Source organism: Echeneis naucrates, chromosome 16, assembly GCF_900963305.1.
Source record: "Echeneis naucrates chromosome 16, fEcheNa1.1, whole genome shotgun sequence".
Lineage (NCBI taxonomy): Eukaryota > Metazoa > Chordata > Actinopteri > Carangiformes > Echeneidae > Echeneis > Echeneis naucrates.
The window spans coordinates 3,938,206-3,956,591 of NC_042526.1; the positions used below are offsets into that span (position 1 = coordinate 3,938,206).

The 18,386-nt window shown below is 40.3% G+C and overlaps 1 protein-coding gene across 1 annotated transcript in view; it reads left to right on the forward strand.

Moving 5' to 3' along the window:
- nrn1la (neuritin 1-like a) overlaps window positions 1-18,386 on the forward strand; it is a 52,983-nt gene that overhangs the window by 28,544 nt on the left and 6,053 nt on the right. Inside the window, exon 3 of the mRNA XM_029522394.1 lies at window positions 9,839-9,989. Coding sequence (XP_029378254.1) covers window positions 9,839-9,989 — 151 coding nt within the window. The remainder of the gene's footprint in view (window positions 1-9,838; window positions 9,990-18,386) is intronic.

The window sequence follows — 18,386 nt, forward strand, 5'->3', positions numbered from 1 at the left end:
TCCAACGAGTGAGACGCCCGCTGCATGGCACTGAAGAGGACTCTCTGCAGAAGTGGCTCGGGGTCAGGATTTCATTTTTGAGGCCTGTCGGACTATTTATTGTTATCCTAAACTTATCAGGAACTCACACAAGGGAAAACACTTAACTTTTAAATCTTTGGACAGCTCAGAAGAGCAGCTATCTCGTCCAAATGATTCTCCGTATCAGGTCCAGGTTCTCTGGTTCCTCTTTCTCTGTCCTGACGCCCGGAGTTCAACAAAACTCTCTATTATCACGAAAACATTTTATTATTTTCTGTGATGAATTAAAGGCATGCGGCATGTTCGCCAGGTTCACTGTTGCCTGCTGTCTGAAGTCGTCACATGCGGCCTTTTTACATTTTTTTTTTCTTTCAGCGTGGGAAGCCTCATTGCGTGGAATCAATTTACCAGCTCCGCCACACGTCTCAGGATTGATTTTCAGGTTGACTGCTGGATTGCCCCGTTAAGTCTGGTGTGAAACACGACATGCTGCAGCTGGTTTGATCATCCGGTTCATCTCAAATAAAACCAAACATACAATTAAGAGCAAGCAGAAGCCCAGCTTTGATCACTACACTTATTAGCAAGTGAAATTGACATATTGATTATAGTTATATTGATATATGTGGCTGATCGTAGACCCGAGATAATGAACTTTGCAGATTCTACCAACCTCCCTTCATCAGACTGATGGTTCACCATGTTTGCACATCTGAGGCCTATAATGGCTGAACAGTCATCATACTGTATGCTGATATTTCAGGGTTGTTCTGTGTCTTTGGAAAAAAATAAAATAAAATAACGGTACTTGCAGAAATTCCTTTAAATAAACTGCAGCTGAATTTCAAAGTCAGACGTGAAGGTGAGCTGTCTGGCATCGCTGGGAGAACAAATCAAAGACATTAAAAAAAAGAAGTCTCTTTGAGTTTCTCTTACAGTCATAATAAATGTGAGCACCTCTCTCAAAGGTCAGCAAATGTGTTAAATCTTTCAAAACAATATAAATCGCAAAGCACACTTCAACCTACTGAAAAGTTTTTGATGGCCAATGTTTCCTTACTTTAAATATGAATGAGTACTAACTTCATGTACTTTCGTTAACAAATAGAAAAGACAAACACATACACACTAAACCTCTTTAGCACTGGACTAAAAAAAACAAACTTCAGCTTCAGCTGGGTCAATGTTATCTATACGCTACAGCAACAATGAGCCGCAATGTAGAAAAGTTGATATATGAGCGATCATGCTAATCTTTTCTGTGCTATTGACCCTCAACTCAATAAAAAAAAAAATACACAGTCACTGACTGAAGCAGCTCTCGCTCCAAGACGCACACAATTTCAGATGGATCCATCTCATCACTCTGTGAATTTGTGTGTGCGCTCTTACTGCATCAAGGTTAAATCTTAAAAAACGCCAGAAGAAACATGTTTTGTGTAGTTTAGGCACACACACGTTCCTTTATCCAGCAACCGAAGAATCAATTTTAAATCATTTTTGTGATGTTTTATATTTTGCTTGATATCAGCAAATCTGGTAGTGTTCATTTTATGTTTATTTTTATGTGCCGTAGACCAACCAACGCATCTGCTGCTGTAAATGCTGAATAAAACACCAAATGTGTGTATTAATCTGTCGTTGAAAACATTTCCAGTGACTCTTTGTCAGCATCTGATTTTTGAATTGATGCAGCCTCACGTGGCCATTTGAGGAACTCTCACATTAACTTTACCCAACAAACTCACAGCTTTTTTCAAACAAATCAACATATTTGTGACTTGCCTTTATAGATTACCTCCATGCCAGTGACAGATTTGTTTGGCAGCCCGAAGGCTGTCACAGACAGGGTAAGGAGGCCATAAGCTACTGAGAGACTGAGTATCCTGTCATGGGATTGCTGATAATAAAGAAAAATGTGGAATAATGCCAGTGTTATCGGTTCACATCTGTCATATTGATGTTATAACTCGCTGCATTGGGCGCAGTGAGAGCGATGTTTCCTGACATCAATAGTCCTCAACGATTCTGCCAAACAAATACTATTTATCAGCGCGATTCATCGCCCCACTCAGAAAAATGTTTTCCGCACTTCCTTATCTCTTTCTATCCACTTTATCTCTCTGTGATCACAATCAAGTCCACAAGGCCTGGAGATTTCTCTTACTGCCTATATCAAGCAGTCACCCCACCTCTCTGCCCCACACCGCACTCTCTCCAGATCTGTGGCCTCGGTTTTAGTTCAGATATCAAATATTAATCAATGCAGGTCGAGAAGCAGTTGATCAGTTGTCCTCTCATTGATCCGCCTGATCTCCTCAGCACCACGCTGAAGAGGTATTCATTTATTTGTCCAAGTATTTTCAGGTTTATTCATGCATTTTCTTTTTCGATCTTCTTCCTCGTGCTTTTATCTGATCTCTTCCTGATTGTGTCCAATTCAGCTTCTTCCCTGCTGAATACTTTGGCCCATGTCTTCATGCCCATCTTAGCGGTCACATAGGAATAGAAAATAACATCTTTGAAAGCTGTTGTATTTGAGCTTCAAAATTTCAGGCTAATTTGTTATTCCAGTGAGCACACATCTGCACTAACCTTGAAAGATTCATACCCCTGACTAACAGAGAAAGTCCTGCAATACTTTTTTTTTTTTGACTCATTCATTGGTTTAATTTCTTTTTGAGCTGAATACATTCAGTAAGTGACAGCTGATCCTTGTCAACCCCACGTTTTGTTTTGGGTTTTTTTTTTTTTTTTCAGGAACCTTGAACTAAAGCTAACATCAGTGAATGGACTGTCAAACAAAAACTGTAAAGATATTCTTCATTCCCAGCTGACATGACATCATTTCTTTGGTGATTCTCTGGCTTTTCTGCCACCATCATCAGGTTTACATTTGGTTTGTGAAGACAGTGACAGTCCCATCATCCTCCTGCTTTGTGTTTTGTGCCACTTACCAAACAATTGCATGCTAAATGCTGCTCACTATGGGGACACACATTCAAATTAGTGTGATCGTGTACAGTTATGGAACAAACGCACAGAGAAAGCGACAGCTATCAGCCGCCAGGAAGACTGTCATCGTCAGGTCGGTGGCTCTGTAAGTGTCAGAGTTTTCTTCTGAGACACTCTGATCACTGAATGTGTGTTTCTGAAACTTACTTTGGGGCTGCAGTGTGGCGTTGGTGGGGGCCCGGGTTGTTGGGTTAGTGCCCCGGATGTTTGGAAGAAATCGTGAAATTATTCGTGCCTACCCAGGTGTTGGGTCTACATCAATCCTAATTGGAGCCAGTGCTGCAAAAATCAGTGTTAGTGAGTTTTAACAGCTTTTTTTGACCTGCAAAGTGGAAAAGGTGTTTTTAGAGAGCTGCTGGCAGCTGGAGGCTTTCAGTCTTAAGCTGTGGTCATTGGTTTAACATCACAAATCCTCCCTGTTAGAGGATAAAGAATATCAACAGGAATTCACAGAGGAAACTGTAGTCACTGAGATTATTTCCTGGGACGGGCTCGATCAAAATGAAGTCTTGACATTTATGATGTCATGTGAGAGAATCTAAGGGCGCATTGAGTCAACTCAGTAAAGGTCAGCTGATGGACCTCAGATTTTCCCTCCTGCTGGGAGGCCACCGTGTTTAAACGCAGATCCCCAGGCCACTCAGCACGAGATAGGAAACGTTCAAGCAAGTATTGCAAACAGATAATTGGTTTACAATGCAAACCAGGAACAACGAATTCTTTCCAGTTGAACAGATGTGCCTTGTTGCCTTGATTTCCCAACTGCACCCTGAGAACTCAGTTCAGTTTGAATAGTGGCTGGTGGAGATAATAATACTGCACTTTTCTGAGGAGGACCACTTCAAAAGAAGTGCTGAAATTTAAAACAGCGCATCGTGGGATTACACTGTGTTTTCATTTAATCAATATAATGGGCTGAATTAGACATAATTCACCAGCAAACATATTGGTACGGTGATTCAGAGCGTTTGGCACAACAGTCCCGCTGTTTAACACCATTTTATGGCAGACAGCAGTTTGTAATCTTTAATTTACAAACTGTTGTCTTTCATCTTGATGAGACCAGTTTCAAAGAATGTCCCAGCTTTTCTGGGAAATTCTTTATTTATTCATCTTTATTTCCTTTTTACCCTAAAGTGATTGATATCTATTTCATAACTGTGCTTTAAACTTGGACTTTAAACTTGGAGTCACTTAGCCTAGCTTAGCATAAAGATTGGAAGTTGAAAAACCCTCAAAACCCTAAAACTCACAATTTAGTCCTTACTTTGCACAACTGAGCTGAGTTTTCTTAGTCACTTCCTCTCCTTTCATGGTCATCTGCACCGTCACTTCTTTATCGCTCACACTTTATTTCCTCCTGCTGTTGTTCCCTGCTCAGCTCTTCATTAAAACTTGATGGAGAGGGGTGAAGCCAATAATCTTCAAGCTCTGTGAACAACCTAGCCTGAAATCAATAGGTTTCCCAGGAAAAAAAAACAAAAAAAACAAAAACAACACAAAGAGAATAGCGGGGTGGGAGAAGGTCTGGTTTATCAAATATTAAACAGCAAGTCTCCGGGGAGGGGAAAGAGCTGTGGTGATGCAGTGTCTGAACCAATTAGCATCTCCTGTTCACCTGGCGGGCTCCAGCCGCGGCTCGACTCTGACTTTTACTCGTCATGAAAATCCACTTCTGGGACAGTCACAGACTCTTCAAGGGCTTCATTCCCACCGTCTTGTACACTAATCATGACATGAGGCATCTGTGCCTGTTACACCCGTGAAGAGGGCCATCTTCGCTCAGTGAAACATCGGTCACTACCAGCTTCAAGATGATCTGGCTCCACAGGAGAGCTTGTTGTCAGCAAGTCACAATGAGGCTCCGCTGGGACGAGCATGATTAACATGCTCTCGCCTTCTTATCTCATCAGTTACGTGATTTTCCGTCAGTCTACTGCTCTTAAAGGAGCTATTTGTATGTTTAGCTATTGCCACATAGCAAAAAATTTACATTAACATCCGTGTGTTCACTTTGAAAAAAATGTTCTCCGGGTATTTTAGCATCTTGTCTTTTAAAACAAAAAATGGCTGGAGCTCTTTGCAATACTGGTTTTTAAAAAGTTTGCTGACAATGCTAACTTTGCCTACGTAGCAATAGCAGAACGTAAAAATGGTTCCAATAAACAGAATAATCTCGACCCCTGACACCTGTCTCATGTAAAACCAGTGGGCCCCGGTCCACATGTTGGGAACCACTTTAGTGAAGTAGATGTAAGCCATAGACTGTATATAAAAATGGGTGTAGACACTGAGGCCGAAAAGGAGAGGTCAGTAAACCTGCATTATCTCTAAAGACCATCAGGGGGCGACTCTGCTGGTTAGAAGAACTTAGTGAAAATGGCCCGATCCAAACTGTTTGTGTTTTATGATTTAAATTAAACTTAATTTTGTATTTTTCACTCTCTCTCTCTCTCTCCATCTCTTTTAAACCTCCCCAACAGACAACATGTTTTAAAATAGAAAAATCTAAACTCTTCAGCTTGGAACTGAATTTTATATCTCATATAGTTAAGCTGCAAGAAATTACATCTTCTCTGTCTCCCTCATTGCAAAATAAATGGAAAGAAGTAATTTATGAAAATGCAAATATGTTCTAAGTTTCTAAGTTTACCTAACAAGGTGTCTTCTGTTTTGATTAAAAGTCACTTTTTGAATATACGCCAGTCGCTTTACAGTTCCACAGATTACTTTTTTAAGATGCAAATTGGGGGTCTTTTAACTGCTGGTCTGACCAGTTCATGATAAACAACAGCTGCTCATTCTGCTGCACTGAAGGGTTTAAGTAAACAGAAATGAATGGTAATGGAAAAGATGTCAATTAGATCAAGAATTGGTTATTATTTAGCGTCATATCTTTTCAAATCCAGATCACAGTTCTAATCCAATCTATTTTTAGAGATAGCAAGTTCCTCTTTATTACCCTGCTCTCATGTTTATGCAGGGTTAGCTATTCAAACGTTGTAAGTCAATAGGCAGGTAGTGATTGGTGTGCATGAGACAGCAGCTCTGAGATGAATGAGTAAAGAGATTAATTCAAGGAGAAGAAAGACCAAAATAAGCAACAGATGGTAAAAGAAAGATGCTGCCAAAACTTTTCTCAGCGCCTCCTTTGTCTCCGCCTTCTCCATCCCTGATCCCACAAAAGGAGAAGGAAAGGATGATACCTTCAGAAAATATATTCCATACAGGCTTATTTTAGTTGTTTATTGAATGTCTGCGTTTGTGTTTGAACCGGTGAAGTGACGGCTGATTGTGTTTCCTTTGACACATGTCAGAGTATCCATCGTATCGATCACCTTTGACGGCTCCATCAGAACGACTACTGAGCCGTCCACGTTATTACAGACGGGTGTAAACACACACAAATAAAAAACAAAAACAAAAAGGATCCGTTTTGTTTCACCACATCAGTCACTGTCATGTCCTGATTTCTGTTTGGGAGTTTAGTTATTTTACTCTAATCAATCAATAGTTAGTGCTGCATCTGTCCAGGCCTCCTGCTTTGCCACGCACAACAGTTAAATTATGCCAATTTACCAGAAAGGCACCTGACTTCCGGCCCCCTCATCACTGATTGGCTGTTGCTGATCACCTGACTGAGCTCACCTGGCCGCCACAGATTTACTTCAGGACTTTTCTCACTTTCATGCTTCGTTTCAGCATCAGGTGGAGGAGCTCCTCTGGTAAGACGTTTACACTTTTAGTTGTCACTTCGACTCATTTCTCTTTTTTGTCCTTATTATTGGATACGAGCTGATTTGATCTGTACTTCGTAGCGGTGTCTTTTCTACATTTTAAAGTCAACTTTCACGGTTTTCTCCTTTTCATGCGTTTTCACCTGATGGCCATCATAAGTTTTGTTTCCTTAAATCTTTCGCAGAATAAAAGCCATATTTTGCTAATTTTGACGAAGTGCAGTTGCGGTTTGATAGTGTTTCTGTTTCTACAGTCAGATCTGGGTTTTTGTTTGTTTGTTTTTTGCGAACGGACCGGAACTGTCGTAAAGTTTACTCTCGCGATAAATAAAATAAATAAAAATATCATCAAAAATACTAATTCAGTCAGTTTGCTTCCCTTCCTGTCTATCTCTTTCTCTGTATGCACATATATTTATCTATTCCTAATCAGAGCCAGCTGGTAACCTGGATTTCGTGATTTATTTATTTATTTACTTATTTATTTATTTTATTGATTGATTGTTTCTTTCTTACTTCTGCCTTCTCGCTGTCCTCGTCCTTTCCCATCCCCCAGTTGTCTCTCTCCATCAGAGAGTGAAGGTCAACTGGTTTATTTTTTGTTTTTATTATTTAGATATTTTTGCTCGGTGCTTTCAGGTCATGTACCTGGGTCAAGTATTTTCTGAACCATGGCAGCACATCCCATCACCACAACAGCCACGGTTCAACTACCACCTGATGAATCTCTGTTGCATGTTATAACTCGCTCTCGAACCGTACTGCTGTTCTCAAACAGAAGGGGGAAAAGGTTTGTTGGCCGAGCCTGAGCGTAAATGGAAAATGTGATGCTCCTGTCTTTTTTTTTTTTTTTTTTTTTTTTGAGGCACTTGCAGGTTGGTCGTCTTTTCTAAACAGCTGTGACTAAGCACAACATCAGACCTTATTGAATCAGCCAGATGTCAGTGATGGTTGAAAAGTCTGAAGCCAAACTAGAAATGTTGAGAGGAAAAAAGGGATATAAAAGAAAAACCCTCCCTGACATCTGATTTCTGTTCATTCAGCCGTATTTAAAAGGTGAGAAAGGATCAGTCTAATCAAACAGTGGCGATCTGGCTCTCTATTTTGTGTTCGTGAAAGCCAAATTCATTGTTAATTCAAATCTCTGTAAATGGTGATGAAACATAAGAGCTGAGTCTCACTGAGCTTCAAAAAGCTCTGTACAAAATGACTTGTGAGGGTGGGTTTACAGGAAGCTGCGTACTTATGTGTGTAAAATTAGCTTTAGTGACTGATTTTTGAAATTTTGTGAGAAGATGAATTCCTTTAGTCGGACTTAAACTGAAGCAACATTTTGCCTCAATTTTTATTTATGTTTTGGAAATTTTAATCACCCAGAAAATAAAATGAAGGTTATATTACTTCCAATACATCCTGACACCTGCCATTAAAATCCAGCTCGAGTTTATGAAATGGGATTTCTTCATGTGATACATGTCACTTCCTCCTCTAACCTTTGTATGCACCTGTAACACTTCATGTTTATTTTCTGCCAACACGTGTCCTGACAATCCATGTTGACAGCTGACATGATGCTTCCTTAGCTGACAGACAGACGACATATTTGTTGATTTGAGTTTTCAGGCACTACATTCATATAAATTATTTCAGAAATAAATCAACATTTTACAGACTAAAAGATCAAATTCGTATCTTAAAGCATTAAGGAATCACCTTAAATGACAAACCCACGGATGCGTTTTTGGCTCGTTTTTGCTGATTTTATTTCTTTCAGCCTTACTTTCCACTTTTGCACTGTCACTTTGTCAGCTTTTATTGATTTTCAATGTTTCAACCTTTGCCAAAAAAAAAAAAAAAAAAGAATGTCAATGACTGAGCCCCCCCAGACACACACCAAAATAAAAATAAGAAAAATACAGGGCTACTGTGCAAAGAAAAATGTTGCTGTGCCAAAATGAAACCCAGAAGAGTCCCTTGAGTGGCTTATGACGGTTATGCCCCTTATTTGCCCACAGAGGCAGTAAAGTAATGACTTCTAAAAACTAATCAACAGAAACGCAGTGCAGCGTCCTGAGTAGAGTTTCTCCCGTCTGATAAACATCTGTAGCTGTTTAGACACATAAATATTTGAGGATTTGTGTTCTTTGTGTGTAGCCTGATAACCTGATTTGTGTGTTCGTGAGAGCCTCTTTCTAACTTATCTGCTCCTTTTGGTTGTTTCACGTGTCAATATCATTTTAAGGCTATCTAAGCAGTCATCTGTGTGTCAGTCCTGCTGAATGTGGATAGCTGTCTGTTAATCCAGATGACACCAGGCCTCGTAGACTCTGACAGACACATTTTAGATTTGTCTGAGTATTTGCTAACTGTACTAACCTGCAGTAGTCTCTGAGTCTTGTCCAGTTTGTTGTCCTGTGCATCCACTCCGGTTGTTCTCTCTGGACTGCTGAACTGATTTTTGTTTTTGTTTCTTTTGTGTGTGTGTTTTGTTGTGTCTTTGAAACATTTTGCAAACTTGAGGCACGCTCTTAGCTTTGTGCTTATTTGTCTGACTGGGTCTTGGCTGCATTTACACATGAGTTATGTGTGGTGGTGTTCTGAACACAGCACGATCACGGAGGATAAGTACATGTGGGACCGGGCTTGTCTCCCCTGTTGCATCTCCATTTCCTGGTCAATGAGCCTTGCTGTGTCTCATCTTTGATGTGAGCAATCAATCAGTAGCTGACTTTAAACACTGAATGAGTGAGAAGGGGTACGGCTTGAAGATGGATCCGCTGCTGTCTGCAGCTCTGTGTGAATGATGGATAATGCCTGGCCTTTCAGTCTATCACTGAAGCAAGCAGCTGCATAGACAGCCGTGTCACTGCAGCGGCAGAGACGTGCTTTTTATTTTCACACTTGTCTGATCTCGCTCCAGTCCAACAGCTGCAGCTACTAACTAAGAGAAACAGTAATACATTTATTGTCAACTGATATTTCTGCTCAAATTGATTTCCCAGTTGATATTACGGAGCAAGTTCTACTTCTTAATTCATCTTTTGTGTGTTTTGTGTGTGTTCCAGTGCTGGGCCCATGCCCTGTGGCTACAGCTTCAGCCAGAAGATGTCACTCCATCTATAAGGGTTTTGCTCAGTGTCTAATGGCTCTGGGTGACAGTCTGACCGACAGCGCCCGCAAGGACGAGGACACGCATGAGATACACTCCATCTGCAGGTCAGTGCAAACGCACACATCCAACACCGAGTCAAACGCTAACACTGAAAAAAATCACAAAGCGCTCAGTCAGTTAAACTGGAAGTCTGCAGAGTTTCAGTATTCAAATAGGCCTCTCTGAGCAGGCGGGTCAGAGTTTGAGAGAAATCAGTTACTGTAAGTGAGAGAGTTTAGAAAACAGTCAGGAGCTCTCAGAAAGAAGCTGTACACACACTCTGAGCTTGGAATGATGCTTCTGGAAAGAAAAGTTTGGAGAAGCATTTTACAGTACCACACTGGAATCAGTCTGCTCTGATATCAATAGCACAAATCGAAGTCTTGGCTCGGTAATTCCTCACTGGACTTACTCCAGAATGTATTGTAGATATGTCTTAGTCGAGAAATGTTTTCTCCAAATAAACGCCTGGACAATAGTTAATGATGACACAATTATGATCACTTTTATGGTGTAGTGTTTGTGACTTGTGCAGCTTCACTGCAGCTGCAAAGGAGAATCGGGGGGCACAGTGCCAGCGGTGGATATATTACCTCTGTACGATAATGTACTCTGTTACATTTACTACATGCTTTATATCAGACACCCCTCAGCCTTATTGCCCACAAGGATGAGAACGCTGGTAAGACATTTAGCTGTCTCTACAATCGCTCTGACTTTGGGAATGTGCAGGTCTTATTTAAAGAGCTAAATCAGCATGTTAGTGTTGTAGATCCACAAAGTTCGGAGACTTCAGACGAGTCTGATCTTGGTATGGATTGGACTGAATTCTGCAGTCCCGGCAGACGAAGTAGTGCCAAGCTTGTAGTTGGTAAAGATGATTTTGTAATGCAGGACTGTGATTGGCACAGATGGTTGACTGACTGAGAATTAATTTGAAAATACCACCACCCTCCGATTTATGTACCACACAGTAATTTTGCTCATTACTCAATTGCATGAGAGCCGAAGTGGTAAGTAGTAAGTGAGCCTGTTGACTCTGCCGTCGGCCCTGATAGTGTACCACCCTGCTCACAAGGATGGTGCTAACGCGCTAATGTTTAGGTGAAATGTTTGGCTAGTTCTCAATTTTTGCCTGTTAACATGCAAGAATTTGGTGATTAGTACTAATCATGCTGTCAAAATTTTTTTTATACAATGTTTATTTGTAAATTGGCGCACCAGTGGTCATTTTCCCAAAAAGAAATGAGTGTATAAAATAAAAATCAATAAAAAAACCCCACAAATTAGAGAAAGAGAGCAAAATAAATAAAATCATTAATATATACTGTAAAAACAGATATGATGCTATAAGATTTGAACAATATCCAAGGTGAACAGATAATTAAATATTTTAAGTGAAAAATGACATTTATATATAGATTCTGAATTATAAGGGATGAAAAGACAGGAATGTGCACAGACATTTTAAGGGGCTATGGCTTGTTTAAAAAAAAAACAACAAATAAATAAATAAAAAATTAAAACACCCTGATTTTAAGTAGGTCAGCCAAAAAGGGCAAACAGGCAACGATAGCCTGTACCTGTGCATGCCCCAGGTCTAAGAAAGAGAGAGAACCAGTGAAGAAACAAGACTCAGACAGGTTTGTCCAGGATTAGTAGTTTTCTTCCTTCTTAGATTTCATTTCTTAAACCTCTCCTGTTCTGTTATCCAAATTAATGCCAATGCAAACTTGGCATGCAGGAAGTGCAGGGATGCTAAAGTCTGGAGAGTCGACTGTGCAGAGAGAGCGACACTCACATTTGTTCTCTTTGAGATGTTGCATGGAACTGACTTGAAGAATGTTAATATTTCTATGCTGCAAACAAAATTTTCATTTGTTCTGGAGAATTCCCTTATGTGTCATTGACAAGCATACATCAGGATGGTGAAAGTGCTGCCTGATAAAATGAAAAATAATTTTACTGACGCGGTTCATATGAGAGGAATACTAATTCTCTCATTTACACAAACTCAATGATTGCAGTGATCTACGCAGCACGATCGCTAGACTGCCATAACTGCCAAGTGTGAGTTGTGGTTGGAGAATATTATTATTATTTTTTTTTTCCCCTCTTTTTTTTTTTGTAACATGAAGATCTTTGAGTGTTTGTGATTTTTATTATCACTTCCATCTCTAAATCAAAGTGAAATTTTGAAATGTCCTCATGTTTTGTGTAAGGAAACATAAAATAAATTGATACTGAGAAGATTGTGATTTATTTTATTTTCCTTTCTCCCCCCATTTCCTTTTTCTCCTCATATGTGGATAAAACTGCTTCTGGACATATTTGTGGAAAGTGCTTGAGGCTTCAGCCCTCTGGGTCAGTGTGTCCTCTGACAGTAATGGACTGACATTTGAGCATCAGACGTGCTCTCTTTGAGGGGTACTGTTAACGGGACGATGGCATGGCTGTAGAAACCAATTAGTGTCCATTCATGACTTTTTCCTCCTTTTTTATTAATGAGATTGCATGAAGTATCTTTGTAAGTGGAAGTTAGCTCCTTTTTGCTCTCTGGTCTTACTGATCCTGACAAGTCGGTGCTTTTTGTTCATGTTATTCAACACATTTTGTTATTAAATTGATGTGTTGGTGTGCCTGAACTGTGAACATGAAGCTACAACCACCAACCAAGCTAATGTAGCTCAGCACAGACCGGACACGGGCAGAAAAAGCTAACTTTGTCTACAGTTGCGGCACCAAAACTCATATTGTGTAAACAGGAGATATTGCTGGCTTGTGTGATCAACAACGGTTAGGTTTCCGACCGGTCTCAGCTCCGTTACTCAGACTGTACAGACATGAGGATGCTGTCCGTCTTCTCAAATAAAGAATTGATAATGATGTCTTTGACTGACGGCCCACACAGCTGTTTCCCCACCACACTGGCTGCATGTCTGAAATATTCACTCCCCCACAACGCTAAAATGGGCAACATGGCCGGAAATATAAATAAAACTTCAGCACATTTTTATTGTTTGTTTGTTTGTTTGTTTGTTTTTTAGACCAGATAAGTCAGGTTAAATCAACTTAACTTGTACATCAGGGATATTTGTACTGAATTCTTGGCAACAATGAATTTTAATTTCAGGTGGATAAATAAACAGCTCTGCCTCCTCCTCGCCTCACAGCGTAGCTCTCTTTTATCCTCTCATTGTTTCGGCCTGATGACACTGATTAAAGATGCAGAACATCTCCCACACACACACACACACACACACACACACACACACACACACACACACACACACACACACACACACACACACACACACACACACACACACACACACACACACAGTCTTTCTCTCTCCACTTTCTCTATATCCTGTATCCATCCATCATTGCTCTCTCTCTCTCTCCGCCCCCCCCTCCCCGTGTCATCTCCGCTCACCACTCTATTTATACATACCTCTGTCATCTATCTTCAGTATCCTCTCAACCAGGGAAAGGACCCATTAATGTGTGAAGGGTCCCAGAATAGGCTTGCTCATTTGAGAGCAATGTATCTGTCAGGTAAAATTTGCAGCGTGCTAAAATCACAGTGAACCCAAAACTACAGCAGCAGATCTGAGAGGTCAAGGTTGACGTGAGGCTCTTTAATGATACTGACAGGTTAAGTAATCATCTAATGCCCCGTGTTAACACTGTGGCCGGCACGCCTCTCTTACCGCATTATGAATGCGTCTTTTTGCGAACTTGATCAGGAAGCGCCAACGAACGTGTTCCATGAAGTTGAGCTTATAAACACTGAATTCACCGGGAGGTGCTGTCTGACTCCTTGACCTCAGGACATATTTTCATTGAGCTCCACGAAACGTGACATTATAATCTGCATGGAAAACCTAGTGGACTTATTCCTCCTAAAGATTTGTCTGTGCAGGCCTCTCCCTGATATTTGGCATTTTCAAAAATCTAGAAACAAGTCTTGCAGTTATGGTGACTTTTTTTTTTTTTTAAAGCAAGGGCAAGACAATGCTTCCTCACATGTATTGTGTGTGTGTGTGTGTGTGTGTGTGTGTGTGTGTGTGTGTGTGTGTGTGTGTCGCCATGGCCCTGCAGCCCACCCGTGGTACCACTCCACTGCTGCAAAGTCTCAGCTATTCCTTGAGGTACCAATTAAACGACTAATCCTGCAACCCAGCCACCTCACTGTAAGTGTTGCCTAATGCTGGGACATATCAGCTCTCTCTCTCGCTCTCTCTCACCCCCTCCACACACACACACACACACACACGCACTTCCCTTCCATCCACTCTTACTCTTCATTTTCTCACTCCATTGCCTCCTGTTCCCTTTTTTCTTCTTCCTCTTTGTCCTCCCTTCCTCCCCTTTGGTCTTTTTGCACCCCCCCTCTGTCTCTCCACCCTGTTTTTCCTTCTCTCTCTCTCTCTCTCTCTCTCTCTCTCTCTCTCTCTCTCTCTCTCTCTCACTCACTCCACTCAGCGGATGGTTTTAGCACTTCTATCAGAGCTACCTAATGAGGAGGTGGCATGGCACTCTCCTCTCTGAAGATCCGTAACCACATGCACACACAAATTTTTACACACATACACACACACACACGCAGCCTGATCAGGACGTTACGATTTGCATCTAGGCCAAGGCTGCTTCATTGTCAGAGCTATCCCAGAAGTGTGCCACTGCTTTTATTCCTCCTATCTACAATAGGCATTATGCAGCTGCAATCATTCACAGAGGGTCCCGAGTAGGTGAGGAGAAATGGAAATGTTTGGGACGACAGATACAGAGAAATCGGGTACAATAGAATTAAGCAGTAGCCTTTTGTTGGAGCTTTAAAATGAATGGAGACGGTTGAAATGAAAAACGTGCACTATTTAACATTAAGTCAAAGTTAAATGGGGTTTATATGTCATCATGAATACATCTACAGGCTATAATTTTCACAAAGGAATTATAATGTTGTGTGAGGTCGGTCTGCGAACGGCCATTCTGAAGCGTTGAAGTTTAGTCATAGCCGCTTCCTTTTTGGTTTGGTTTGTTTTGTTTTAACCAGAAGACGGAGCCCAGGATGCTGAAGTGTGGATCTGACCTGCTCTGTACTTTTCCCACCAGGTTGTCATGTGTCGTGCTGTCTGTCAATCACATGGTAGCCCCAACGCATGATTTTAGATTGGTCTGTCTTCCTCTGGATCTGGAACATAATTTAAAAAAATTATCCGCAGTTTGTCAGAAAGAGTTGACCACAGCAGTGTTTTGTCGTTGTTAAACGGTTCAGCAGTTGGGAGGATGTAGTTGCAAAAGAAAGGGCTATTCAACATCAAGATAAAGTGGTGAAATATTCAAAAGAAAACACAAACTTTAACTTTTTTTTTTTTTATGGTTGAAACATCTTCAGCTGATCTAACTCTTTTGATTGTATAACTACCTCATACATCTATTGAGAAGAAGTTTGGGAGGAATCAGATTTTTTTTTTTTTTTTTTTTTCCCCCAGGGTCCTTACTGTTGCTTACATCTTTATCAATCAGCAGGACTACCTTATATGCACAGAGGAAAACTTGTGGGCACAACACCATGTATTAATCAACATGTGTAGCCGTCTAGATGGATGGACTATCAAGTCTTTGGGTCAGTTTCACTGAAGAGGTGAAGGTTTTTGACATGTTGGGAACTTGAGAGGAATCACCGAAATTTTTACAATTGATTGCCGATCGGAAAAGTCTGTAGCAAGCTTCATGCTGGTCCACATTATGGCTGTGGAGATATTTCTCTGTGAATAGCAAATGTCATTGGGACACTAGAGGAAAAAGGTGTGAGCTCATTAAAGTCATCAGGATTCAGACCGTGGCAGTCTGGTTTCCACAGTAATCCATCAGATTTCCAAATGGACCAGTGGACTAACTGACCACCAGAGAACCATCTTCAGAGGCTTCGAAGACTCGGAATCAATCACGCCTTTTTGTCTTCATCCTAAAATGTCTGGGACTGCTCTGTTCAACCTGAAGTCTTAGTCAGTTTGTCTCTACTTCCAACTTCTGTCTGACAAACATGTAAATGAGAAAAATGTACTGATGCATTAAGATTCTGTGTAAGCAGAAACAGCAGGAGAGAAGTAAACATAAATGAGAATGACATAAATACCATTTAATGGATTAAATCACATATGGCAGTGAGTTACTTTCCTTTTTTTTTTTGGTCCCTTGATGGATGCTGGCGGCAGTTCCAATGTCCTTAATTTTTTCCCACTAGTTGGCCATAATCCAGCGTTGTGCTGGGTTATAGCGGGAATATGTGACCCATAACAGGTTGTCAGTTACTGATGAGGTTGTTGGTGTGTGACGTTATGGAATTAAAAGTCTCGAGGCGGTGGCGCACATCGAAACATGGGGCATATTGAAAAGGATGGACAACAGCTGTGTGGGAGGCTGAGTGGTTGGCAAGCATGCCACGCTATCACAACGCCCTGGGTCCGAGTCCAGCCCAGGACATTTATTTATTATTTACCTCTCCCTCGTTACAATAACAATGATTAATAATAATAGTAAGTGATTGACAACTGCAATTAAACAAATTTTTATTTTTTTTACTATAAATTTGTGAACTTTTAACACTTCACAATAATAATAAACCTGTGATTAGAGTAAACATGGATGGTGAAAGGAAGGTAATAAACTGGTGATAATATACTGCCAAGGCCATTGAGCATGAGTCTGGTAATTTGATAGAATTTAATATGCCAAATGAAATTCTTTGATATGCTGATGGAGGTTAATGGATTGTGACTTAAATAGCTGATGAAGCAGCAGGTACAAATGCTGGATGATGGATAAACAGGAAGAAAGAAACTCGTAACTCATGATATTTGAAGAGCACAGATAAATATGAGGTCACTATTTGGCCACTATCAGCTCTCTGTTAAAGCTAAACTAGTTATAAGCCATTCATGAATCCTTTTATACGGCCAGTGTACTAACGGCCTCATAATGGGCGGAAAAAAAATAATAAATAGAGTTTTTATGAGAGAATCATATTTTCATTAGCTGTGGCAGCTTCAAACTTGATCATTTAATAAGCATGCTATCCTGTAGAGTCGAGAGTCCCATTATGCTGCTTATAAACTCACTTTATAAGGCAAAGCGAAGAGGAGCAGGTTAGTTCAGGTTCGCTGTGGAGACAAAGTGGAGGCTCAGTCAGTTTCCACATCATCACAGAGGGATTTAAAAGCTTATCCGATAAGAAGGATGACATAGAAAAGATATATCTCTAACACACAGGATAAAAAGAAAAGAAATTAAGGACAAGGCAGCAATAATTAAAAACAGTTCAATTTTAAACACACTGACTAAAGTGTTCCTAAAGTACAAACAGGAGGATGTAACAAAAACTGAGGCATGTCTCCTTGGTTACAGTCATACAAACAAAAACCGATCGCGAACATGGTGTTATCTGAAAACTCTCTCACAAGGTTGAGCTTTCACTCAGCCTTCTCTCACCGCAGCTTTTCTATTTGCTTTTATACTTTTATCCTCCAGAGATTTAGATAAGGCCATTCATGTTTTCATTGCATCTCATTGCGCTGCTCTCTGTTCCCATTCCCACCTTAGTTTAAAGTTACAGCTTATTGCGGGTGGAGCAGTTAGGATTCAAATTGCTGCCAAACAAAAGACGCTGTTATATTCCAAAGCTCAGCATCTCTCACCGCATAATGCATAGATTTGGAAATTATTTAAGGGGGCAAGAGGGGAGATTTTTCAGCTCAATTTTTTTATTTAAAAATCTCAAAAGCTATGAAACATTAGGCCATGTGATTATAGAGCTCTATGGACCACTGCTGCATGCAAAGCAAACATGAAATGACCTGAATGTGTAAAAATAATCATTTACCATTTAAACCTTTACTGTGAAGTTGCAAAATATAGATCAACTCTTGTGTGAGTGCAAAGGAAAGAAGCTTTTCTCTGCCAGTAACCCCGATGAAGGCCGCTGCAGCTGAAGTGAGTTTAAATACAAACGCTTTCAGTCTTCCACAAGAATAAATTCTCATTTCTTTGCTTCCTTTCAATTTGCAATTTTCTGTTTTGTTTCTGTTTACTTTTTTTTTTTATTTTTTTTTTTACCTTTTTAGTACATTGACCTTAGACAAAACAGTCACGACACTTCCAGAGGTTTGTGTGGGATATATATAAAGACCAACGGAACTGAAATGTAGACCACACTGCTTTTACAACTGATTGTTATTTTCAGCTGTGATAAAAATATAGATGTGACATAAAACATGATACCAGTTGGGCGGCGTTATGACTTCTTGGAAAAACGTGCCAAACTGAGAACTTCATTCTATTCATAGAAATAATGAAGAAAAATAAATGTGCACTATTTCGCCAGTTATGGACGCTTCTTTAAAAAGGAGTTGATATAATTTAAAAATGTAAATGTTAAGAAGATAAAAGCTGTCAAT